This window comes from Syzygium oleosum, unplaced genomic scaffold, assembly GCF_021117445.2.
Source record: "Syzygium oleosum isolate NSW1041296 unplaced genomic scaffold, Sole_v2.1 Sole_v2.03, whole genome shotgun sequence".
NCBI classification, from domain to species: domain Eukaryota; kingdom Viridiplantae; phylum Streptophyta; class Magnoliopsida; order Myrtales; family Myrtaceae; genus Syzygium; species Syzygium oleosum.
The window spans coordinates 3,354,286-3,379,952 of NW_026607487.1; the positions used below are offsets into that span (position 1 = coordinate 3,354,286).

General features: G+C 39.4%; 2 protein-coding genes across 2 annotated transcripts; one reads left to right on the top strand and one right to left on the bottom strand.

Annotated features, from left to right (window-relative positions):
* Positions 1-1,011: 1,011 nt before the first annotated feature.
* Positions 1,012-3,372, bottom strand: LOC115691907 (protein indeterminate-domain 11-like). The gene is made up of 3 exons (XM_056310147.1): positions 3,213-3,372; positions 2,714-2,903; positions 1,012-1,281 (listed from the first exon to the last, which is right to left on the bottom strand). The coding sequence occupies exons 1-3, from the start codon at positions 3,327-3,329 to the stop codon at positions 1,094-1,096; spliced, it is 495 nt and encodes a 164-aa protein (XP_056166122.1). The 5' UTR covers positions 3,330-3,372; the 3' UTR covers positions 1,012-1,093.
* A 9,893-nt stretch (positions 3,373-13,265) lies between these two features.
* On the top strand, positions 13,266-15,577 carry LOC115664232 (probable methyltransferase At1g29790). The gene is made up of 2 exons (XM_030586176.2): positions 13,266-13,619; positions 13,886-15,577. Exon 2 carries the CDS (start codon positions 13,956-13,958, stop codon positions 15,360-15,362), a length of 1,407 nt encoding a protein of 468 aa, XP_030442036.1. The 5' UTR covers positions 13,266-13,619; positions 13,886-13,955; the 3' UTR covers positions 15,363-15,577.
* Positions 15,578-25,667: the final 10,090 nt, after the last annotated feature.

Genomic DNA, 25,667 nt, shown 5'->3' on the forward strand with positions numbered 1-25,667 from the left:
TCCAGGTACTGTTTGTTGAAGTTGTCTATGAATAGTGTTAACGGCGGCCATGGAGGACGGCCAAGAAAAGTGGGTCAAGAAGGAAGAAGAGAAAAATCAAACTTTTACTTTTTTTTATTCCAATTCAGTAAACACATGCCGAACCTACTATTGAAAATGAGAAAAAAATGACGCTCAGTAACTACCGAATATTTTCCTACCTATGTTTTTTTTTTGGTCAAAATTTTCCTACCCATGTCACTTGTGCCATCGTTTGGAAGATTATTGGGCTTTGAAGGCCCAGTTTAGCTAGTCCGAAAAGATGGACTCTGTAACTTGTCCCATCACTTTTTCTATGTAGAATTGGTCTCAGCTTTGACACTTCGAGATGAGATAAAAAGTCAAATTAGCGTGCATACATTTAAAAAAAAAACATAAAAAAAACTAAGGTATCCCTTAGGGGTGAGCGTGTGGGCGGTTCCCAATATAGAATGGGAACCGCCCACTTCCGAAAAATTAGAATCGGGAACCGTCCGTTGGTTTCATAGATCCACCCGGGAACCGGACCGCCGGTCTGATCAGATTTCCGGGTGGGTCTATGGAATCAGTCCCATTAAGTTTCATGTAAATGGAGGTGAGAACCGGTTCCACTAAGTTTTCGGGCGGTTCCCGATTTCTTTACACATCCCTAATGTCCCTAACATCTATCCTCACCCTTAATGATAACTCAAAACCAAATTGTCATCTTATCTTTTTGGTATTTGTCAATTTGGTCTAACTTTTTTTGTTAGCTCTGACCTTATTCAACTATTTGAATGTCCCAACAAGGAAAAATAGACATTGAAATTGAGGATCTCATTTGTGTTACATTTACGTTCGTGTGACTATGATCTCCAACAATCTAACTTACGTTCCTATTTTACGTGAATCTGTTTTATACTTCTTATATAGCCCGTGTAACCAAGCTGTCGGGTATCTCAGTCGTGTCCAAGGAATGTGAGTCATTTCCGATGCAATGCAAAAGCATGAAAATTAAACATAATATGTCATGAATAAAAAGTCTCACGTAAATAAAAATTCCGAGGTAAATATGTAGGACTAGATTGCAAAGTTTTTAAAGTTTAGGGTTGTGCACATAGGCTGGCTCGAGCTTCCACGAGAGGTTGTGGCCTCGCCGGTGGAGCTGCAGGTTCTGGTCCTTCTTGAAGCCCATCTTGCATATTTCGCACGTGAAAGGCTTCGTCGCCATGAGCGTTTCTGGGGATAGAGCAATGACTTCCGCGCTTGGGTCTGCATTCAATTCTGGAAACACATCCATTCAAGAAAGCAGTAGAATCAAATCTTCAATATCTTGTAATGTTGATGGGTTTCATGGGGATTATGTTGCATGTTAATGCATTTTGAAATAGGGCCATTGTTGAACATGGCCTAATTGCTTTTACTGCTATATGATTCAAATCTCTTTTTGTAGGATTTGCTGCTGATTGGACAAGTGTGACCAGGGAAAAGGCGAAAAAGGTGTTATGATGCCAATTATGTTCATGCTTAGTGGTCGTCCACTCACATATTTTTATCGAGTTATTGAATTTTTTATTTAATTTTTGCTAAAGTTTTCGTAATTGTCACTGAGCAGATGGTAAGTGTTATCACATTCTAGCTAAAAAATATAGTATTATTACATTTTATGTCCAAGGTTTCATGTGCCTGGCTCAAATATAAAACTCGGGTCACAGCTAAAAATCAAAGTAAGTCGATTTTTATTGGCTCAAGTAATAATTATTAAAAACTATAGTCACAATGATAAAAAAAAACTTAAACCAGTTTTATACATATATGTCCACAAATTAGTATTTACATATAATTATTCCATTGACAGAAAAATTGATTACTTAGGTGATACAGCTAGAAATAAAACAAAGATAAACTTCCTCCTCCACGACTTTCACTCACCAATAATTCTTTCATTTCTGGCACCCATTTTAGCTATGGAGGAGCTAATAAAGTTATCCTAAGAAAAGAAATATTTTATGAATTAAGGGCCTCTAATTTTATTTTGGATTGCCTTTAGTTCCATCCCTCTTGTGAGTACAAGTGGACTGCCTGCATGTGGGGTTTAAGTGGAAACTCAAATTAGAGTCTGTTTGTTTGAAGAAAAATTATTTTTAGAAAATTATTTTCTGATTTTCTAGTGTTTAGATAGTGAAAATTAATCGATTTGTGGAAGACGTTTTCCGTGAAGTGAAAAATAACAAGTTTAGATTGAGAGAAAACGACTTCTTTTTCTGATAAGAAGAAAATCATTTTATTTAAACTATAAAATAAATGAATACTAACCATTTTCCTTGAAAAATATTTTCATGAAAAATATTTTCTTTTATCATGAAGTTTTGAGTTTAACGTAGGCACCCTTCGCGTGCAAGATACGCAAGATAAAGTTGAAGTTCTTGATTTAAGCATGAGATATAACATTCAGTTTAATCAGCTCAACCCGAGAACAAGCATACTCTAATCAACAAGAGTTAGATCATTCATTGCTAGCTAGCTACAAAGCTATGTCACTATTCTTCTTCAAGAAGAAAAGAGCAAGTTCAACATCAATGGTCCAAGGCAAAAGATCTATCTAATAAATCTGAAAATGAATAATTTCAACTGCATGAGAAAAAACATTGATTTAATAACAAAAATATCTATTGGGTTTTAACTGGATTTCATGGGAAACTTCTTTTCTCCTTACCTTGTGGAGCTTGCTGTTGTTGCCTCTCAACTTGTGTACTTGCGGAGAGACGATCGTTATTAGCTGAAGCTGATGATACTACTGGATTATTAGCACCAAAGAAGTGATTCAGAAGCTCCGGTGGTTGAACTTCAGCTTCACCAGCATTACCTGAAGAGAAGCTCCCATCTTCACCTATGATATTTGACATCTTGAAGAAGACAAAAGATGAAAAAGGGTGGCCAAAGAAAAGATGAAATTTGCTTATTTCAGTGATTTTTCTTTTCTCTCTCTCTACCTCCAGCTCTCCTGGTTTCTCTCTCTCTCTCTCTCTCTCTCTCTCTCTCTCGCTTTTCTTTTTTTTTTCCTGCTCCACCTGGTTCTATCTTGTTCTCATCTCTCAAGGTAGTGATTCTCACAAAAATGAAAGAAAGAGTGGAAAAAGATAAAATGGAGAATTAAAACGAAGAAATCAGGGGATTTGCTGCGACTACAGGAAGACAAAAACCAGTAAATCCACCTTCTTTTCTGGAGGAGGAGATGAGAGCTGTTTGATTGCTTGGCACAGGAAGAACACAACAAGGAGTTTCTTCAACTCAGTAACATTTAAATATATCATGTCGGGGGACTGCTGCATGTTGTATCCCCTTTTGCGAAACTTCTAGCTTATTGTGAATTGATTCTCTCATTTCTACTAGCAAACAGGGCACACACATGCAAGTGTGTGAGAAAAAAAAATGTTAAAAATGGAGAAAGTGTGATCTTGGATATTTAAAAAAAAAATGAATGTAGGTTATTGTAGAGTGTGAAATATTTAGTTGGACAAAAGCCACCAAAAACTCTAAACTATACTCACTATGACACATAAACCCTAAATTTTTTTCTGTGACATAAAATTTTCAAACTTGTACCTGTGTGACGCATTTACCCTTCGTCAAAGGTTTGTCAATGAAAACCGTTAAAAATCTGTCTCTACGGAAAGTAAACAATGTTGACATAACGCCCACATGGCTTAAGTGAAATAAAAATGCCATTGTTTTGGTTGAAAAATCATCTAATGGAATATTGACAGAGGGTAAATGTATCACATAGATACAAGTTTAGTTGAAAAACCATCTAATGAAAAATCATTAAAGTTGTTTAGGGTTTGAGTGATTGGAGTACATGACTTTGGGAAACTTAATTTTTTCTCTTATACCAAAAAAAAGAAAAAGAAGATAGAGAAACTTGCAATTTCTTGAACTAGATTGAGTTAATTATATTCATACAGTATATATGCAGCATATTCTTGGGGACTACTTAAGAAGAATGAGGCCAATACGTTAACTCCAAGAAAAGACACTGAAGCTTGGAATCATCAAACGGACAGTTACCTCGGAAAACCAGTCAAGCAGTAACCAAAACGGAGAGCTACCAACACATTTTGTAATCTTATTTTTACCGTCCAATGTCTCACATATTTAATTTTTCCTGACGAAGAAATCCTAACTATTATCGACCGCGTTTGACCAATATGACAAAGAAAATGTTACGCCAAATTAGTGAAAAATTAGAAAGATCTCTTGGGTTCTCTTGGAGCACACAACCTCTCATCCATCCAAACCAATCTTCGATGTTATCGGTTTGCACTATATCATACCACAAGAAACCCTAAGCAACAGCAGAATTTCTATGGGGGGATGATAATGAATCCAGAAAAGGAATATTTCCATTTTCAATGAAGCCAAAAAGCACGGAAAAATTGTCAAATCAGTCCTAAACCTATTGTACGGCGGCCAATTCAGTCCTAAACCTTTTAATTTTGCCAATTAAGTCCTAAACCTTTTTAATTCTTTCCAATTCACTCCTGCCGGTCAATTTTGGCCGGTCGGTGCTGACGTGGCCACCGGTCGTCCGGTCAAAGCTGACGTGGCAATTTTTAATTATTTTTTTAATTTTTTAATCTTTTTTTTTTTAATTTTTTCTGTTTTTCTTCTTTTTTTTCTGCTTTCTCCCCTCTGGCTGGTCCGGCGACCGGTGGCTAGCCAGAGGGGAGGGCCGGCGAGGCCTCTGGCAAAGCTCGCCCCGCCGGCCATCGGCGAGGGTGAGCCTTGCCGGCCCCTGGCTGGGCGAGGCGAGGTCAGCCTTGCCTCGCCTCGCCTCGCCATCGCCGCCGGTCGCCGAACCGGCCATTGGGGAGAAAGCAAAAAAAAAAAATGAAAAAAATGAAAAAAAATGAAAAAAAATAATTAAAAATTGCCACGTCAGCGTTGACCGGACGACCGGCGTCGGCCGGCGGCCACGTCAGCACCGGCCGGCCAAAATTGACCGGAAGGACTGAATTGGCAAGAATTAAAAAGATTTAGGATTGAATTGGCAAAATTAAAAGGTTTAAAACTAAATTGGCCGCCGTACAATAGGTTTAGGATTGATTTGACAATTTTCCCCGAAAAGCACGGTGGCTCAAAGGGGAAGATGTTCCTTTCGGTACTTAACCATCAAACACCGCCACGCACAATGCAATATCCTCATAAATTGAAATTTTGCATCTTTTCTGGTCGGCGTTTGTGCGCACATTTTACACCTTCTCTGATTGTCAAGATTGTTGGTCTCTGCATTTCCTTTTCATTTACACATTAGTCCCTAGTATATAATAATGCTCTTATTGGTCAAATCTCTTTTTCTTAGTTAACACTGTAGAAAGAGAGAGCTAAAAAAAAATTATTCAGTAAGATTACCCAAAAACAAAAAATATTAGATGAAAGAGTGATTGTTCTCTCTCATAAACATGGCAAATCGGAGTTACTATTGTACTATATCATACCCTATTGCAATTTATGTAAAACTTAAGCTGTTATTTTACATAGAAAGACTGGAAGGCAAAATACATTTAAGGATACTGGATTAGAAGTAATAAAACTCATGCCTTTCAAATGATTCTACCTATGACCAAATATAATGCAAAAAAGGAAAATTCTACATCACTTTTAATCAAAAGCAATGTGATATGATGAATAGTATAATAATAGCAACTCGTAATCTTAGATTGGTCCATGAAGAGGAATTTGAAAATGAAGTCACGTTCATGAATATAATCAACATCTTTCAAGCATTTACATCACCAACCGTCCCCTTGTGGAGCTCTTCCCACCACATCTAAGTCTAATTCTTTTTCGTTTTTTCTTTTGCTAGGATAAGTCTAATTCAAAATATCGCCAATAAATAAGACGTCCCATCTATCAAAACATCATCAAATCATAGAAAAAAAGCTTTAATTTTTTAAATTCAAAACAAATAAATTGAACATTGCTTAATGATTAATAGCCACGATTAGTCGAATTTCAACAAGATAACTGTTTAGGAAATGGCAATGCCAGGCGGAAAAACTATTTTCTAGGAATTAAAATACGTAACACATTAATATGTGGGTAACACTTAGAGAATGAAATCTTGCAACTAAATAATTAAGTCCGCAAATGAGTCCAAACAAATTAAAAACGAGTCTAAACTTTAAAAATAATCTCAAAGATGAGGGACTATTATGATAATGATCAAAGAGGATAGTTAGAGTTGGTCGGGAATTATTAGTAGGGATGAGCAAAAGGAATTGCCCGGATCGAATCGGACCTGCTGGTTCTGAGCGGTTTCCGGGGGCATCGGTTTAGTTCCATAAAATTGAAACCGTTGAATTTCGCTTCAGTTCTTGGTTTTAGGTGTAGAACCACCCACCTAAACCACTAGGACCGAATAGATTTTTTTTAAAAAATCTGTAAAAAAAAATCCTAATCTATCTCTCATTTCACAAAGGAAGGCCCTTCAAGACTGGAGCATCTACGTTTACTTATGCACGTGAGAAAGATGACAATAACAAATTAAAATACAACAGTAGTTGCTCATTCCAAACAAATTTTGCACAAATTAAAAAAATTCTCTATAAAACCTACAATGTTATATATAAGTCACTGATTGTAGAAGCGCCTTGAAAATTATGGACAACTTCAACTTCATCTTGAACATTAATGACAAATAAAAAAAAGCCGAATATTGCATTGATTCCATTAGTCCACCCGGGAACCGGACCGATTGTAGGGGGTATCGATTCAGTTTCTGGTTTCAAAAATTGGGAACTGGTCCCTCTGGTCCGATTCTTGGTTCTTGGGCGAGAACTGACCATCCCTAATTGCCAGAGTTGTTCAGCCCTCCCCATCCTTTAAAAAAATAAACAAAAAATTCATAGCTAGATTGGGCAAAAGAGTATTTTTTTTAGGTTCAAAAACCTCATATAGTGAACGTAAATAAGATTTATGGATTATCAAATTCGGGTTCCTAATTAAACTCCCATTGTTGTGAACCTTCCTGTTCCAATTTTTTTTCTTTTCATTAATCCAAATCACTTTAAATCTCTTCCACCTGCTGCTTTCACTTCAGGATCATTTACTTGAAATATTGATCCTTAGTGACAATTGTTGTAATCATAACATAATAAAAAAATGGTAATTTTCTTTTTCATTTCATAATCCAAATCACTTTGAATATCTTCCAACTGCCGCTTTCACTTCAGGATCATATACTTGAACTCTATTAGTTTTATCTTTCCCAAGTAGAAATATTTGCCTGTTGGACTCTTCTCCATTGCCAAATAAAGCCACTTCTTAATAGGGTGACTTTTTCCGACCACAAAAAAAAAAATAGGGTGACTTTTTCCAACCAAAAAAAAAAAAATAGGGTGACTTTTAGGTACCGGTTCCCTCGAAAGTTTTAAGAGATAAAATAAAAATAAATAAATAGTAATTTCAAATAAAGCTGATGATGATTGTCAATCTCCACCTTATAATTATTGATTGAGGCAAGCAAGAGCTCATGATGATCCCCATAATCTGTCATTACCATTTTCTTTTTATTTCGAAATGAAAAAGAAAATTACCATCTTTTCATTATGTTTTATCACAATATTTGTCACTGAGGATCAAGATTCTCCAATTGGAGCTGCTTAAGTACTCGATCGAGGTATCAATCGTACGGACCTTCGTAAGGGGGCATGATTTGAAAGAGAGATGGGTAGCTCAATTGAACTTCTTGACCTTTCCTTCTTTGAAATTTCCTCCAAAATTTTGCAATTCTTTGGAAAAAAAGTGAGGAAAGTGGGGGAAAAATTTTCAACGTGAATTGATGTTTCATAGGCAATTCTAACGTGTCTCAAAAGTACATTATCCGAATCAGTAACATGATCTCTATCATGAGCCTATCCGAAACAAAGGGCGCTGGTTGAACACAATGATCATGGTGTAGTTGAGCCTTCGGCCAAGAAAGAGTAATGTGTAGTTACGACAATCGTCCTCTGCTTGTGCATATAGTTGCGAAAATAAATGATATTCAACATGTTGAAAACAACCGCGGAAAAACAAATACAGAACATAAAGATTTACGTGGTTCGATCACAAGGTGATCTACGTCCACAGACGAGACAAAACAAGATCCCACTAAAATCAAAGAGAGTACAGATTTTAGAAGTCGAAAAACGACTTAACAAAATCTCACGGCTCACAAATTTCTTACAAAACGAAAATCTCTCTATCAATGAAAAAACCCAGCCGTAGTATAAATAGTGCTCCCCAAAAAATTTCCTCGGGGGCTACGCCCCTGAACTCCTCAAAACATTTGTTCGCTTGCTCCGGGTTAGGCCTATTGGCCAAACCCTCCGCGTCACGAACTAAATCTCAATTTTTTTTCCACTTTTAGGTTGCACAAAAATATATGTCGAGTTGGGTGATGAACCGGACCAAGTACATAAAATTCAAGACATATTTAACACAACGTAAATTAATCGTTAGTTATTTTGGTCGGAATAATTCCTTTCATTTCCATAATAATAACATATTGAGAAAAAAGAATATGAGCTTTAGAACATACAGAATCCCTTAAGGTCTAAGGAGGTTACATATCCAATTACAAGGAAGAGCGCGAAACCTATGGGCTTTAACAAGCCAGTCCGCTCTCTGATTGGATTCTCGAGGGCAATGGTCTACTTGAATATTTTGGAAGTGGACTCTCAATTGGCTCGGTTGATCCTGAGATGAATGCGCGAACGAAACTATTGACTTAATCCGGATGCATCCGATTGCTAGATCTGACATTTGGTATTAGAGATTTTTCCCCTCGTGTTTTTCAACTGTCCGTGTATAACTTGCTAAAAACGATATGGTGGTCAATTTGAGTGGAGAAATTTGTCATGAATTCGAACAAACAAGAGACGTAGAGTTCATTGGATGATTGAAGGCTTGAAGCCAACCCAAAGTAAATCCCAGCCTACCCCATGTCACTTGTCCATCATTTGGAAGGTTATTTGGGCTTTGAAGGCCCAGTTTTGCTAGCATTAAAATAGATGGATCTGTGAGAGCCCGCACGTGATAGAAGGGAAGGTAGAGCCGAAATTGTACTACGATGCTGCCGGGCCGTAGAATTCTAGCCCTTTTCTCGTGCAGACCTATGGCCGCTGCGCTTTCAATATTAGTGAATTGGTGAATCGAATTGAACTTAGCTTTGACTCTTCGAGAGGGCATAAAAATGTCAATTAGTTTGCATACTTGAAAAATAAGAAAGAAACCTAAATTTTTTTTCTCTCGTACATATATCTACAAATATATTTATTTAGGTATTTGTCAATTCGGTCTATTTGACGCTGGGAAAAGTGTTATAAAAGTCCTAGATCTATTGTATTAGTGCCAATTTAGTTCTAAACATTTTTTTGGTGTCAATTCAGTCCTAAACCTTTTGTCTTTGTGCCAATTCAGTTTTTCTGGCTAATTTTGGCCGGATTTTGCTAACGTGGACACCGGTTAGTTTACATGGTATAGCGATGACACAGACAACTTTTACATATTTTAATATTTTATGAATTTTTTTAAATTTTTTTTTCCTTTATGTCTTTTTTTTTTCTTTCCCTTTTTTCTTCCTCTTGCCGGTCACTAGTTCGGCGAGCCCTGTCGGCCACTAGCGAGGCTCGCCCTCGCCAGCGACGGCGACGACGAGCCTTGCCCAACCGTGGCGAGGCTTGTTCGCAACCTTGCGGCCATTGACGACTCATCGCCAACGAGGCTTGACCCTCGCTAGATTCGGCGAGGGCGAGCCTCGCTAGCCCAGCGCGAGGCCACCCTAGCGACCATTCGACCTTGCCGGATGGCCGCGAGGGCGGCCTCGCGCTGGGCTGGCGAGGCTCGCCCTTGCCAGCCATGGGTGAGGCCCGACCTCACTAGATCTGGCGAGGTTGTGGCTTGGCCAGCCGCTAGCGAGGTTGAAGGCTGCGGGCCACTGGCGAGGGTGAGGCGAGCCTCAGCAGTGGCTGGGCGAGGTCGAGGCCGACGAGGGACCTAGCCGGCCCTGGCCTCCAGTCGGTTGCCGGACTGGTGATGGGTAGGAGGAAGAAGAAAGGGAAAGAAAAAAGGAAAAAAAGAAAAAAAATTTAAGAAAAAAAATTCAAAAATTTTTTTTTATTAAAAGTTATCTAGGTCATTGTTGGCGGTGCCATGTACGCTGCCTGGTGTCCACGTAAGCAAAATCCGACCAAAATTAGCCGGAAGGACTAAATTGACACAAAGACAAAATGTTTAAGATTGAATTGGTACAAAAAAAAAGTTTATGATTAAATTGGCACCGATGTAATAGGTTTAGGACTTTTCTAACACTTTTCGCATATGTTGTGAGCTCGACTTCATTTCGACAATTTAGATGTTTCAGCAAAAGAAAACCATTGGAATTGAGGATCTTACTCATGTGATAATCATTTTGGTGGGACTGTGATATGTAAAATCTAACTCACATTTCAATTTTATAAAGATTGGTTTTTGCCTTTTTACATAACCTATGTAACCACGTCGTTGCTTAACTTGGCCATATCCAAGAAACGCGAATTATCTTCAATGCAATGCAAAACCGTGAAAAGAATAAATTATTCATGCATCGTCGCGTGATTAGAAATTTTGGGGTAAATCACAAATTTCCAAATATCAAGAACTAAATTGTAAAATTTGATAAAATCCAGGGTTATAGGTGTAATTTTGAGATTACGTAGCTCTATTAAATGATATACACATATATATGGTTCCATACGATGACCTCTATAGTTAGGTGTACGGATTTTCATCCCTAACATTAGAATATTTTTTTTTGGTAAAATTAGGTCAGATCGCACTAAAACCGTGGCTGTCTTACATATCTTGACTATGGCAAAGTATTCACATGATCCAAAGAATCCAAAAAAAACTGGCCACTTTCCATTCCTTAAGCTTGGTCAACTCCTTGCATTTTACTCATAAGAGACCGGAATTAGCCCAAGATTTGGACAAGTTGACACAAAGTAATGTCATTGTTCAATGATTTTGTCCCTTTTCCTCTTCCCCTTTAGGACAAAAGCATTGGATCTCGAATAGTTTTCCCTTCCTTGACAAATCCTCACCTTGCAGCTGATTTTGCAGCAGGCAACCAATTCTAAAAGAGCCGGAGCGCACCGTTGAATCAAAGTAGCATCACCACACGAGCCCCCATGGGACATTAGATCTTTAAGTGAATTAACCATTTTCTCATGTCAAGCCGAATAGCTTACTAGCGTAGTTTCTTTTTCGTTTCAGTTAGAATTGTTCATTGTGTCGGACTAAGTTCGTCTTTACAAACTTATCGGAATCACGAGACTTCGCCGATGATCACGAGAGCAATCACGTCCTTGTGGTCGCGGTTGGCATTAAGGGACAAGTATATTTGTACGAGTTACGTGCATGCAACACAAATTAGACCATCCACACTAGCAAATGTAAACACTCACATGTTAGGCAACGGGAAAATTACCAATTCAGTCCTTAACCTATTGCATTTGTGCCAATTCAGTCCTAAACCTTTCAATTTGACCAATTCAGTCCTAAACTTTTTGCAAATCAGCCAATTCAGTCCTTTTGGCCGGCCGGCGCTGACGTGGCCGCTGGCCGATTGACGTGGCGCCGGTCGGTGTCCACGTGGTAATATTTTAATATTTTTTATTATTATTTTCGATTTTTTTTTCTTTTCCTTCTCCCCCCTGGCCAGTCCGACCAGGGGGGAGGCTCGCCGGCGAGGGCCCAGCTCCGGCGAGGCAAGCTGGGCCCTCGCCGCCGGTGGGCGAGTCGGAGCTCGCCCAGCTCGGGCGAGGACGGAGCTTGCCCAGCTAAGGCGAGCTCCGGCGAGGCGGAGCTCGCCCAGCCATGGCGATCTGGGCGAGCGGCGAGGGCCCAGCTCGCCATGGATGGGCGAGCTCCGCCCTCGCCCAGATCTGGCGAGGCCAAGGCGAGCTCCGCCTCGCCGGGCCGGGTGAGCTCCGCCTCGCCCGGATCCGGCGAGGCGGAGCTCGCCATGGCTAGGCGAGCTCCGCCTCGCCAGATTTGGGTGAGGCGGAGCTCGCCTTGGCTGGGCGAGCTCCGCCTTAGCCCAGCGGCGGCGAGGGCCCAGCTCACCTCGCCGGAGCTGGGCCCTCGTCGGCGAGCCCTCCCCCCTGGTCGGACTGGCTAGGGGGGAGAAGGAAAAGAAAAAAAAAAAGAAAAAAATTCGAAAATAATAATAAAAAATATTAAAATATTGCCACATGGACGCCGGCCGGCGCCACGTCAGCCGGCCGGCGGCCACGTCAGCCGGCCGGCGGCCACATCAGCGCCGGCCGGCCAAAAGGACTGAATTGGCTGATTTGCAAAAGGTTTAGGACTGAATTGGCACAAATGCAATAGGTTGAGGACTGAATTGGTAATTTTTCCATTAGGCAACTAGCTCGGTTTTAGCTTGCCTTACTTGGTCCACGAGCTCAACAGTAAATTCTTCATTTATCTACTTAAGTGGACTTTCTCGTCATATAAAAAGTTTACTTTTTCAAGGTATTTACTTGAATTTTGGCTCGGGTTTTACTTGGTTCATAAGCTTCATGACCTTATGATTTCCCAATCAATGGAGCGCCATCCTCATATCAATCTTTCCTTTTGTGTAACAAATAGTTGCTGTGTAGACTCACATTGGTGGGTTTTGGATTCTTTTTATTACAACTATTATTGTAGTTGGGGATTAAGTCATATGTGGATAACATTTGATGATGAAACAAACTAATCAATCAGAGTATAGTCTAGGGTTTATGTAATGGGTCTTATACGTAAAAAGATGAAAGGCAAAGCTTATACACCAGGCAAAGACTTTTCTTTCATTTTGAGAGATTTAATTTATAAGAAAAAGTTCAAATTAATCAAGTCAATTTTGTAACGTCGGAAACAAGCGTTGCGCAATACGAGCTGAGCTGATCCCCGGTTCTTGAAAACCAAACCAAAACATGACCCCATCACGCTACTCACCCTTCATGGTCAACGTTTCAACACATTAAAATAAGCATCGATCTCATAAAATTCATATTCTATTTCAGTAACTACACCTTCTTTCAATGGTTTCATCACGAGATTTGTGCCTACCATTAAATTCAACACGCTCATCTAGTCCCCTTAACGTTATTATTTTGTTTTCTTGCTTTAACGTATTCGCCATTTGCTCGATTTTTCCGCTCTCCGCTTCGCCAGGTCCATGAGATTAGTGAGATACTTATAGGCGCCTAAACTTATCCACGAAGTTTGAGCTTCTTAGTTATAAAGAAAATGAGTTGAAAAGATGACATGCTCATCTTGTTCCCTAATTCAGAAAGCAAGTTGCTCAACTTCACTTAAAAGTATTAACCTCCAAAGCATCTATAAGTGTAGTAAGATCTTGAGGTATAAGGCTTTCCAGCTCTAAGGATCGGAACCTCTGTGAAGTCTTTTAGGGTCAAATAGGGATGTCTTTGTGACACAAATATTGCAGAGACTTGGGAACTTTTTGATGAATCTTGTGGATCAAAAATCCAGAGAGAAGCCCAGAAAGCTGCATGCTTTTCCCATTGTCTGCTCATTTTCTCAACTGGGTATGTGTTTCTCAACAAGTTTGAGCTTCATCTTGTTCATTTTCCCCTCTTTTACTTCAACTGTAATCCCCTTTCTCCTTGATTATTGCTGAATGACTGGCTGGCTTTCAATGAGATCTCATGTCTTTCCATTCATTATCTTTAATGGACATAATTCTTACATTGTTTTCAAGCTAGACTTGACATAAGTTTGGTCCTAGAATTTTAGTGATGCGTAAATTACTTAGCTCAACTTCTAATGTCCTGGCATCTGATTCACTCATCAGGTGGAGCATATGAGTGAAACAAGTTGAAACTTCAGAGCCTGGGAAAACACAAATACTGCTTCGAGCAATCATGAAGAACAGTTGTCTTCCTAAATGTGGATTCAAAAGGGTAATGGCTTGGTTTCAGATCATGTTGGGCGGGCTTGTCATCTTCGTGAGCTTGCTGAGCCTCTTTAGCTTCTACAAGGCTGGGTTTTTCTTGCGCAATGAGGACATATGCCACCATTTCTACGGAATGAAGGATTTCCACGGCGGTTTCGACCTGAAAGCTCTCTCGGATAGAGTCGACGAAGTGCTCATTAAGTTGGACAGCTTGCAAGACAAGCTCGAATCCAAGGTGCAACAGATGGAGAAGAATAAAGATGCTTTGGCTAATTCTAACATTACAAAGATGGAGTACAAGAAGTACTTGGAAGATGAGGTGATTAGGCCTCTTTACAGTGCTCATATCGCTCTGAGACAGATCCGGCTACCAAAGAGCGAAGGGATAAGAAATAGTACTTTCAAGGAGGAGCCTTTGATCAACACGTTCATAATTGAGGAGATCCGGAAATACATAAGCCCAAAGGAGAACAGAGTAGGGAAGGTCAATATATATGGAAGCGAGAGAGTACACAACACGATCGGTCATGCTTGTGTGCTATACGAGAAGGAACTGGAGGAATATATGGACTATGACATTGGTTCTTACTGCAAGGATGACTGGAACATGGCGCAGAAGCTCATGATCCATGGCTGCGATCCTCTCCCACGTAGAAGGTGCTTGACCCGGGCCTCGAAGGTCTACCAAAAGCCGTACCCCATCAATGAGTCCTTGTGGAGAATGCCTGACCATAGAAACGTGAGGTGGAGTAATTACCGGTGCAGGAACTTTGAATGCCTATCTAGCAAGAACCCACAGCGTGGCTATTCTAAGTGCGCTGGCTGTTTTGAAATGGAGAAAGAGAAGCTGAAATGGGTCACTAACACCGCTCTTACGGCGGATTTTCTTATTAGTGACATCTTAGCAATTAAGCCCGGAGAAATACGGATTGGATTGGACTTTGGTGTTGGCACGGGAACTTTCGCTGCAAGAATGAGAGAAAATAATGTAACAATTATTACGACTGCGCTGAATCTCGGGGCTCCATTCAGTGAAATGATTGCCTTAAGGGGCCTGGTTCCTCTGTACATCACGCTGAACCAGAGGCTACCCTTTTTCGACAACACGATGGACTTGATTCACACGACAGGGTTCTTGGATGGGTGGATCGATCTAATGCTGATGGACTTCATAATGTTCGACTGGGATCGGGTGTTGAGGCCAGGAGGATTATTGTGGATCGATCGATTTTTTTGCAACAGAAAAGATCTGGATGACTACATGTACATGTTTCTGCAGTTCAGATACAAGAAACACAAATGGGCAATTTCTCCCAAGTCGGATGATGAGGTGTATCTTTCTGCAGTATTGGAGAAACCTCCAAGAGCTATATAAATTATATCTGTTGGTTAATTTACACTTTGATGGATCATAGATTTGATTCGCAAATCAAGATGTGTGAGTGCGTGCCCTCTTTTATTACCTATTTGAGTTTGCAAAGTCAGTACTGATTGTTGCAGGTGATGGCTTTGAAGGGAAATGTTAGCATATCTGAATTCTAACTTTCAAGAATGTCGCATGATGAGTGAACATGCATTTGCTATGCTTCTCTTTCTGCCCCTCTGAAGCTGATAATGATCATTTGAAGGTTATTTCCCCTCAACAATAGTATCTGATCAGCATATCGCTAAATTCTTTTAATTTTTCGTTGGCCGTAATTATAACCATCTATGAGTCTTTCGCTACACAATGTCACTATGAGTCTATGATTGCAATAAAATAATTTCTACTGCAAAACCCATCAAACATTCACCCGAGAACACAGATACTCGCATCTGTGAAGACAGTAACAAAGCCACCACTGACAATAACTACAGCAACTTGCTTACAGGTTTAGGTTTCATTCCTTCATCCCCTATTATCCTGTAACTTAGCCCCCACAAAGAAGGACAAGAAGCAACAGTGACATGGTGCCCATCTTCCCTTCAGCTTTAGTAGTCGAATAAGTTTGAACCTGAAACCATGTTGGAGAAAAGAGAAAGTATTTCACATAACTAGAAAAACTTCATTATGGGGAAACTGAGAATTAAAATCTGGGACATTAGAGCTTACCTTGAGCATTTGCCTTGGATTGCAGTGCAACCAGACTCCATTTCCTCTTTATCCCTAGCAAGTCCTTCAACAGTTGCTGTGAAACATTGTTTGCACGCTTGAACATTTCCTCACTGTCTGCTGCAAGTGTCGAAATTCACAAAAATAATGACTCGATCGGACACGAGGGTCCCCAATCGGTCTTTGAGAGTTACCTTGAATTTTCTTGATTGGGTATTTTATAATTATACCACCCCTTCCATTTTAGTCCATCTTTTCAAAATATAGTTAGATGGCAGTCTCTTAATGTTTTTTTTTTGTCGAGCACCTACAAAGAATGCACAACATAGAATCGCCCCAAAAGTAATTTTCATACAAGGGCAATTAATTCTATATTCCGATGCCTCATGTGTAACCAAAATTTCTTGAGATTTTGCTCTATATTGGATTTTATATGTTACTGATATATCAGATTTACTATGCTTGTAAATGTTGCAATCCCATACCTTCATGAGTTCTTGTTGGGAGACTGAACGTCAATGGAGTATAAAACCTCGGCTGCTTGCCTTAACATCTCAACATTTGCTTGTGGTACAGGAGTGCTTTGCCTCATTTTATATTCCTCAAGGAGTTCTTTGATTTCTCTTTTCTGCCAAGAACCGCGTATAATGTTCAAAAAAGAGGAGAAGGGTATTGTTGAGGCTCAAATGCTTCTTTAAAGTACTCTGCCTCATGTCACTTTGTAGGACACTTTTCATGTCAGCAGTGAACATATGACGGCCATATACCATCGCCCACTTATTTATCAGCTCAAATATTCCATGTAACCATCCATTACCCTGCAGGTTGTACTTCTCTAGCATGGTGTTCCAGGCCATTAGCCACTCTTCCTCTTCTTCATAATCATTTAAGCAAAGACTGAAATCTGATACAAATTGCCATGATGGATGAAATGCATAACTCAGATTTTCAGTTGCATTCTGATAGATTTTCCATGCACACAAGCGGTGACATGTTTCAGGGAATACATCTGCGATTGCACAGGCTATAGAAGCTGACTGGTCTGTGAGTATTGTCTCTGGCTTCCTTCCCAACATCGCAGCGAGAAAAGTCTGAAACAATCGCTTGAAGAATTCATCACTCTCATCATAGAGCAAAGCCGCACCAATTGTAATGAGTTGCCTGTGATGGTGTTAATCCCAACAAACTGGACAAAGGGTCAACTGTACTTATTTGCTCTATAAGTAGTGTCAAAGAAGACAACGTGTCCGAAGTACACATTGTCAACCATCGATCTAGAGTCTGCCCAAAAGATATTTATTAGGAAACCATCATCACCAAAATCTATCGAGTAATAGGGGGATGGATCCTCCGACTGAGCTTTCCGCAAGTAATCCGTTATAGCAGTGCTATCTCCCTTTCCCAATGCGATTCTGAAGTAGAAGTTCCATCACCAATGAAACACCTGATATAAGGCTTAATGTACCCTCTTACTTCAAGGATTTTCTTCGAAACAGAGGTGCAGTCCACCTTAGGTACAGTCGACCAAATACACTGATCATGAAGAAGATTTTACTTCACCCAAGCAACCCTTAGGTAAAATCGACCAAGTACACTGATCCTGAAGAAGATTTTGCTTCATCCAAGCAACCCAAAGAGAACCAGACTAGTGCAATACAGACCACAAACATTTAAGAATCTTAACATTGTCCCAAGGGATAAGTCTTCTTAGCCCGAGACCTCCCTCGCAATTACGTAGACAAACCTGGTCCCAAGCCACAAATGCTCATTTGGATTTTTCGGGCTTCCCTTTCCACAAAAATGCAATACGGTTGCTTAACTTTAGGGAAGCACATAGACTTAGCTCCGATAGTTAATGATGCTGTAAATCACTGATTTGAATAATTCTAATCTGCCAGCAAAACAAAGTTGCTTAGCAGTCCAAGAGGTAATTCAATCAGCAATTTTTTATACAAGAGGGTTACAGTCGTTATCACTTAGCCTTCCAAAGATGAGAAGGAAGCCAAAATATCTCACTGGTAGAGCACCCTTCTGAAGTCCACTTAGTAAAGTCAGTTCAGCCTGCTTATCTTCCTCATAACCTGCCAAGAGCATCTCAGTTTTTTGTGGATTAAGCTTCAAGCCAGACAACTCTTCGAAATCTTTGAAACAAAGCTAAAATCTCAAGAAGAGAAGCCTTTTCTCCTTTGAAAAAAATCATTAGATTATCTGCAAATACAAGATGGGTCAATGTAACCCCTGAACACTTACGATGATACTGCACTTTCCTTGAGCTATCAAGCATTTGCTAGCACAACTTCCATAGCTTTGACAAACAAATAAGGTGAAAGAGCATCACCTTGTCTCACGCCCTTCTCCACATTATAGAATCCCTCTAGACCACCATTTAATGAAAAAGAGTAATAAGGGGATGCAATACAAGCTAGCTCTTAGCCCATCAATGAATCTGTCAGGAATATCGATGATATTCAAAGCAGCAAATAAAATATCCCATTTGACAGAATCAAATGCTTTCATATTGTCAACTTTTATCATAGCTTTAGGAGAAGAATTAATCCTCTGGTAATTCATGGGCTGATAATACGTTGTCAGCTATAGATCTACCCTCAATAAACGCTGCTTGATTGAAGCTTATGAAATCTGGCAAAAACTTTTTAGTCTTTTTGCAATCAGTTTGGTAATGCACTTGTTTTTAGTATTGCAGCATGAAATAGGCCGAAACCGAGTCATGGAAGGGCCATTCTCAATCTTAGGCACAAGAATGATGGCAGTGGCATTCACTCTTTTAACAAGTTTGCCAGATGGAAAGAAATCCAATAAAGCATTGTCATCACTTACAGACCATAACACATTTTTCATTTCCAAAGCAAGTAACAGGCATGATCAAGTCATCCTGCTGCTGGTTTGACAGATGAAAGTAAGTGCACTCCCGAAGAACAAGTGGACAAGAACAGCCAGAATTCTCTTTTCCTAACACTTTCTCAAAGTAACCAATTCGTTCTTCAGCTATGAGTTTATGGCCTTCAATCTTGCTCCCATCTTCAGCACATAGAACTCTCAAAGCTCTCTTGGAATCCCTCACTTTGACCACCTTGTGAAAGAAGCTTGTGTTCTGATCACCAAGCTTAAGCCACTGAATTCTAGACTTTGTCAGGAAAAAACCCTGCTCCAGCTCCTTAATTTCCAGAAATTAACCACGGCTTCAAACTCAACAGAGAGAGTTGAGTAAATCTTACAAAAGATTCAAAAGTGCTACTTGATTATTTTCTTATAGGTTGTATAATTCAACCTTTTTCTTCTTATAAAAACTGAAAAGGTGAATTTTTGTACTTACCGAGAAAATATGTGGAGAAATTCTCACGGGCAAGGTCTAGAAATGTATAAATATAGTAACTTTTGCAAAAAAATCGAATTTTTCTCCAAATTACGCATTTTATAATCAATTTCATTTCTTATTTGCTTAAAGTTTCATTTGTTTTGATGCACTGTCGTTTAATTTGAAAGTAATATTTGCCTTCTATACGAATAATACTTGGTTTACTCATAATAACTCCGTGGAGGATTTTACAATAGACCACTTGTCAATTATATATACGTGGCCTTAGTCAATTAATTTCAGCCTAGATGGATAATGTTTACTTTATAACAACTAGATCTCGAGCGCAAGCTATGTACTTGCTTGGTTGCTTTCGTGCTCTTTAAAATACACAATCAATATCGTAAAAATGCGTATGCGAATGTGGACATTCAAATCGAGTAATGCGTGAATTATGGAAACTTTTTGCTTGGTAAATTGAATTTTGACGTTTACAGAAAAATATCGTGACGGAAGTATAATGGTATAAATTACAATAATATATTTAAAACAGAAAGATAAAAGGATAAGAAAATCAAGCATTTTCGTAAATATGGGGGTGGACAACAAATTGAAAAGTTTGTTTTATAATTTATTATAGATGAAGTGTTGCTCCATTTTATAATTTTACCACTGATCGAAGTGAGGCATGCTGTAAAAAATCAAGCTGAGCCTACAAGAAGCAGGACTAAAGTTAAACATGAAAATATTGGGGGCCTCAATGGGGTCAATTTAAGTTAGGACTTGGACATGAGGTAAAAAGAAGATTTAAATTTCATTGATAAATTCGACTAAGTATAAAGTCCAGAGAATCGACGAGACTAAAGCTCACTGTAGAGATCGACATATATAAAACCCGAATACTAAAAGGAAAAGTTTAAATGCCTTCCTCGTTCGCGAAACTAGAGGTTTTTTTTTTTTTTGAAGGCGATCAAAGTTAATTTATTTCTTAAGAGACTTAACGTAATGAAACATATATATAGTCATATGCAAACGTAGTTTTGTGACCAATTCGCTTTACGATCGGGTCACATTGTGGTCAATTGACCAATTTTTTTATGCATAGAGATTCTCGTCTTTCTTCTTATATATTCTTGTTTCCCACTAAACATTTTTTATACGGTATATGGAATTTAAGACTTAATTCTTTATCACTGTTTACATTTTTCTATTGGTTGCCCTTTCTTCCTTTCCTCTTTGTCTCTTTACTTTTAAAATATGCAAGCAATATCCCAAAAATGTGTATGCGAACGTGTATAATCAAATAGAGCAATGCGTGGATTATGAAAACTTCTCGCATGGTAAATTAAAATTTAAAATTTACAAAAAGAATTAAGAGGTTGGTAGTGGGAAAATTATCTAATTAGTCATAAACTTATTGTATGGATCCCAATTTAATCCTAAACCTTTGCGCGAAATTTCAATGTAGTCATTCCGACCAATTTTTGCTGGAAATCGCTGATGTATCGATGCACCATGTAGGACGGCCGGCGATGGCTGGACCGCCATGTCAGCGATTTCCAGCAAAAATTGACCGGAAGGATTATATTGGAATTATATGCAAAGATTAAGGACTAAATTGGCAAAATTGAAAAATATAGGACTGAATTGGCGTCTCCGTACCATAGGTTTATGATGGGAAAATTACCAATTCAGTCCTCAACCTATTGCATTTGTGCCAATTCAGTCATAAACCTTTTAATTTGGCCAATTCAGTCCTAAACCTGTTGCAAACCAGCCAATTCAGTCATTTTGGCCGGCCAACGCTGACGTGGCGGCCAGCCGGCTGACGTGGCGCCGGCCGGCGTCCACGTGGCAATATTTTAATATTTTTTATTATTATTTTCGATTTTTTTTTCTTTTTTCTTTTTTTTTTCTTTTCCTTCTCCCCCCGGCCTGTCTGGCCAGGGGGGAGGCTCGCCGGCGAAGCCCAGCTCTGGCGAGGCGAGCTGGGCCCTCGCCGCCGCTGGGCGAGGGCGGAGCTGGGCGAGCTCGCCCAGCGGTGGCGGGGGCCCAGCTCGCCCAGCCAAGGAGAGCTCCGCCTCGCCCAGCTCCGGCGAGGCGGAGCTCGCCCAGCCATGGCAAGCTGGGCGAGCGGCGAGGGCCCGGCTCGCCATGGATGGGCGAGCTCCGCCTCGCCCGGATCCGGCGGCGGAGCTCGCCCGGCCATGGCGAGCTCCGCCTCACCGAGATCCGGGCGAGGCGGAGCTCGCCTTGGCTGGGCGAGCTTCACCCTTGCCCAGCGGCGGCGAGGGCCCAGCTCGCCTTGCCGGAGCTGGGCCTCGCCGGCGAGCCTCCCCCTGGCCGGACAGGCCAGGGGGGAGAAGGAAAAGAAAAAAAAAAGAAAAAAGAAAAAAAATTCGAAAATAATAATAAAAAAATATTAAAATATTGCCACGTGGACGCCGGCCGGCACCACGTCAGCCGGCCGGCGGCCACGTCAGCGTCGGCCGACCAAAAGGACTGAATTGGCTGGTTTGCAAAAGGTTTAGGACTGAATTGGCCAAATTGAAAGGTTTAGGACTGAATTGGCACAAATGTAATAGGTTGAGGACTGAATTGGTAATTTTCCCGGTTTATGACTAATTGGGTTGGTAGCAATGGGGTTCTGAAATAAAGGGTAGTTATCATATTGTAGATCAATGGATAAGTGGCGCGAATTAGGAGATAAGCGGAGTCAAGAATCGTGGGTGGTTGTCATGTATTGAGTTAGTGATAAGTGGCATGCACACTTCTCTAACATTATTGATCTTTCTGACTGTTCAGAGAATTTGATTACAATAATATATTTAAAAAGAATAATAGAGGAGATGGGAATCAAGCATTTTCTTAAATATAGGGGGTGGACATTAAGTTCGAAAGTTTGTCTTATAATTAGGATAGACAAAGTGTTGCTCCATTTGAAAATTCTACCGCTAAGCCTCCACGAAGCAGGACCAAAGTCAAACATGAAACATTAATAAGTGATAATTAGGGGATCAATGGGCTAAATATAAGATGGATTTGGACGGCTTCCTCTTTCGCGAAATAGTATTTGTACTTCTTTTTTCTTTTGGCTGAATAATATTTATACTCTAATTTTTTTTCTTTCTCTTCAGTTTCACCGTATCTTTTTCTACAAAATCGAATCTCTAATTTATTAGATATATATATATATATATACAGGCGCCGATGGAATGCCAGCCTCTGAGCCACTCTGGTGATAAGGTAATTTCTTCGAAGTTTCGTGTAAGCAATCGTTTTTCTTTTGGTTGATCACTTAAGCAATTGTTGAAGCTTCTTGCCACATCAGATTTTTTGAAAGGCTCCTGCAAGTCCTTTTTGAGGCTCTAACCTTTATGCTAATAAAGGACCACAATACAACCTATTAAATGATCGAAATATGTTTACATGTGCAATTGCATTGCAATTAATTATTTTCACATATGAAACGAATCTCTCTCTCTCTCTCTCTCTCTCTGCGCGCGCAACACCATCAATAACTTTCTTTTGAAGTTGCAGGGTGACATGAATGGCTCACTGAATGTGGATTGTTCATTTCTTTTTCTTTCCATCTTAAAGCTGCTTTTAATCTTTGTTAATCATGCTCTTGTTATGATCCAAATCTCCATCGATCTCTATCAAAGCGGCAGTCCAAAACTTATGTCTAAGATGGTTCCTTATCAATAGATTTGTTTTTGTAAGATGTCTATCATGCATGTTTTTTTTTCAGGATCGATCCCGAGAGTCTTTCAATTCCTTTTCGATGAACAAAAGATACTGTGATTTTTCATAAAAATAATATCCGATTAACACGTAGTCACATACACTAAAAATCCTTATAACCCTCTAAAAAACATCATAATCGTCACTCGAAACATAATAGTTATCACTCGAAACAAGTTCAGTTGCCTAATAGGATATCATTATCCATATGGTAATGCACACGCACACTTAACCCTAACCCTAAACCCTCTGTTGCAGCCATTTCGGATAAAATACACTACAAGTTTTGACTAACAAAGCTTTATGCATGTGAAAGGTGGAATATTAAATTCCAAAACCCCAGAGTGATGATGACGACCTAGATGACGTTAATTGAGGTATAGGCCTTATTTTTAGGTTTTCTTTAGTCTAGTCTGTCTATGAATTCCTCTTGCATTTTGTTTTTGAAATATGAGAAAAAAGATGATGTGTTTTTGAGGTTTAGCCCTTAAAAAGAAGACCTAGACCGGAAAAGGTATACTTATATTATTCATAGTGATAGCGCGGTTACCATCATGAATATTGTTAAGCATATGAAAAAATGATTTTTAAAGTGACATGACCTTATTTTCAGTGAATGCTTATATGGTCCACATGTTTAATGTCCATGTCGTGCGTACTACAGCGTCATAAATCAATTTTGTAAATCATTTGACCTAAAAAGATCACATCATAGAATCTCTGGATAATTAATATGAAAGAGACAAAGAAAAGGTGAAAACAAAAAGTTTGGTTAAGGGGAAAACAGAAAGAAAAAGGAGGAAACATAAACTGTACTATTTTCTTAAGATCCTCAAAGAGACCTTCTTTTCGGGACTATTTTGGGGTTTTTTGCCCATACCCATTTGCTCAGTGGAACTTTCAATCTCTCTCTACATGATGGGGAACTCCGACTAAGGTTCCAAACCCTAGACGAGTCAACAAGTCAGACTTGTTAGTAATATAAACAACATTTCTGACCTAAAAAACATGCCTTTTCTAATTGTAGAAGGTGGTCTAGCAAGAGAAGATGTTACTTGATTAAAGGAAGGTTGAGGAATGTTAGTGGAATTTGACAGTCTATGAAATTATTTGGGAAATATAAAACATCTGAAATCAAAGAGCAATGACTACATAAATTTCCCCTTGTAGAAAGTCAAAGAGCTGAGCTTCTTTTTTTTGGGTTTCTGGTCCAAAACATTCTGCAAACTTCAATATCTTCATGAGTGTTTCTCTTGTCCCACCTTGACTTAGTTATGAATAGACAAACTCAGAAATATAGAAAGCAGAATTTTTTATCATGAGCTCACAAATGTAAAAGAATGATTTTCACATTCAATCATTTCTTATTCATGGTGCATCTAATTCATTTCGTCTTTGACAATAGCAGAACCTAGAGAGACTCTCTTACAGATTTTAGTACTGATGAACGAGCTTAAATTATTGCTATTGCGAGTATGATCCACACGTATGATGAAGCAAAAGTCAAAATTTTATAAGATACACCGTCGCTCGAAAAAACCTTTTTTTTTCACAAACAGTGTTATGATGTGACCACATTATGTAGTTTTCATTAAGGAAAACAGAGCTGCTTGATTGAAACTTGGAATCAAAGCCTTTGCTGGTTTTTAAATCTTAGAGACGAATTTGTGTTTATTCCTCAAACACTTTTGAACAGCTCAATGTCTATTGGTACTTGCCATCAGGGTAAAACAAAAAGGACGACTCGAATTACCGAACTAAACCAATCGACACTCAAGCCATGCGCTTGTTCAAGTTCTCAACAGGTTCACAAACTGAAACAATCTGGGGTTTGTTAAAATCGTACGCTCTCAGTGTACTAAGACAAATTGATCCACCCTATGAGGCAATAAAATATACACAACATGGCTAACACGAAGCATGCTTATTGGAGCTTTTCCAGCAAGTTCTCCTATATAGTGAATGTCCGATTCCTTGAACCAACAACCTTTAGTTTATACGATGTCGTGATTAATTTTATATCTGCGATCCTTTGTAAGTGACCAAGAAGCGTCGCATTCAGGAAGTTAGCTATCTTTAGTACTCTTTAACGGCTCCATTATCTCATATAAGTAATTAATCCTGCATGTTGGGCATCATCACTGTGGCAATTCCACTATGTATCCAAACGCACAAATCTTAGGCCAAACTGAGATAACTATCTGGCAGATACTATATTAATATGCCATGATAGATTGTGCTATAATAAAAATTCGTTTGACTTATTTCTATGCAGGCCTATCGGGTTTCGTTGGCATCTCAACAGTTTTCTGGAAATGAACAAAACTTTAGCATAATGAAGTGATAAAGTTGCTTCTTTGCGGCCATATAAAGTGACGAGGTCCTTATAGAAACATTAGTAATGAGGTAATCAAACACTATAAGGATCATAGTCTGTTGTTGTAATTGCTAATCAGGTAGAGTGGATCCTTCCCTAAACGCTTGAAACCTGCATAAGCATGAGCCAATAGTTCTCATGATAAGTTGTG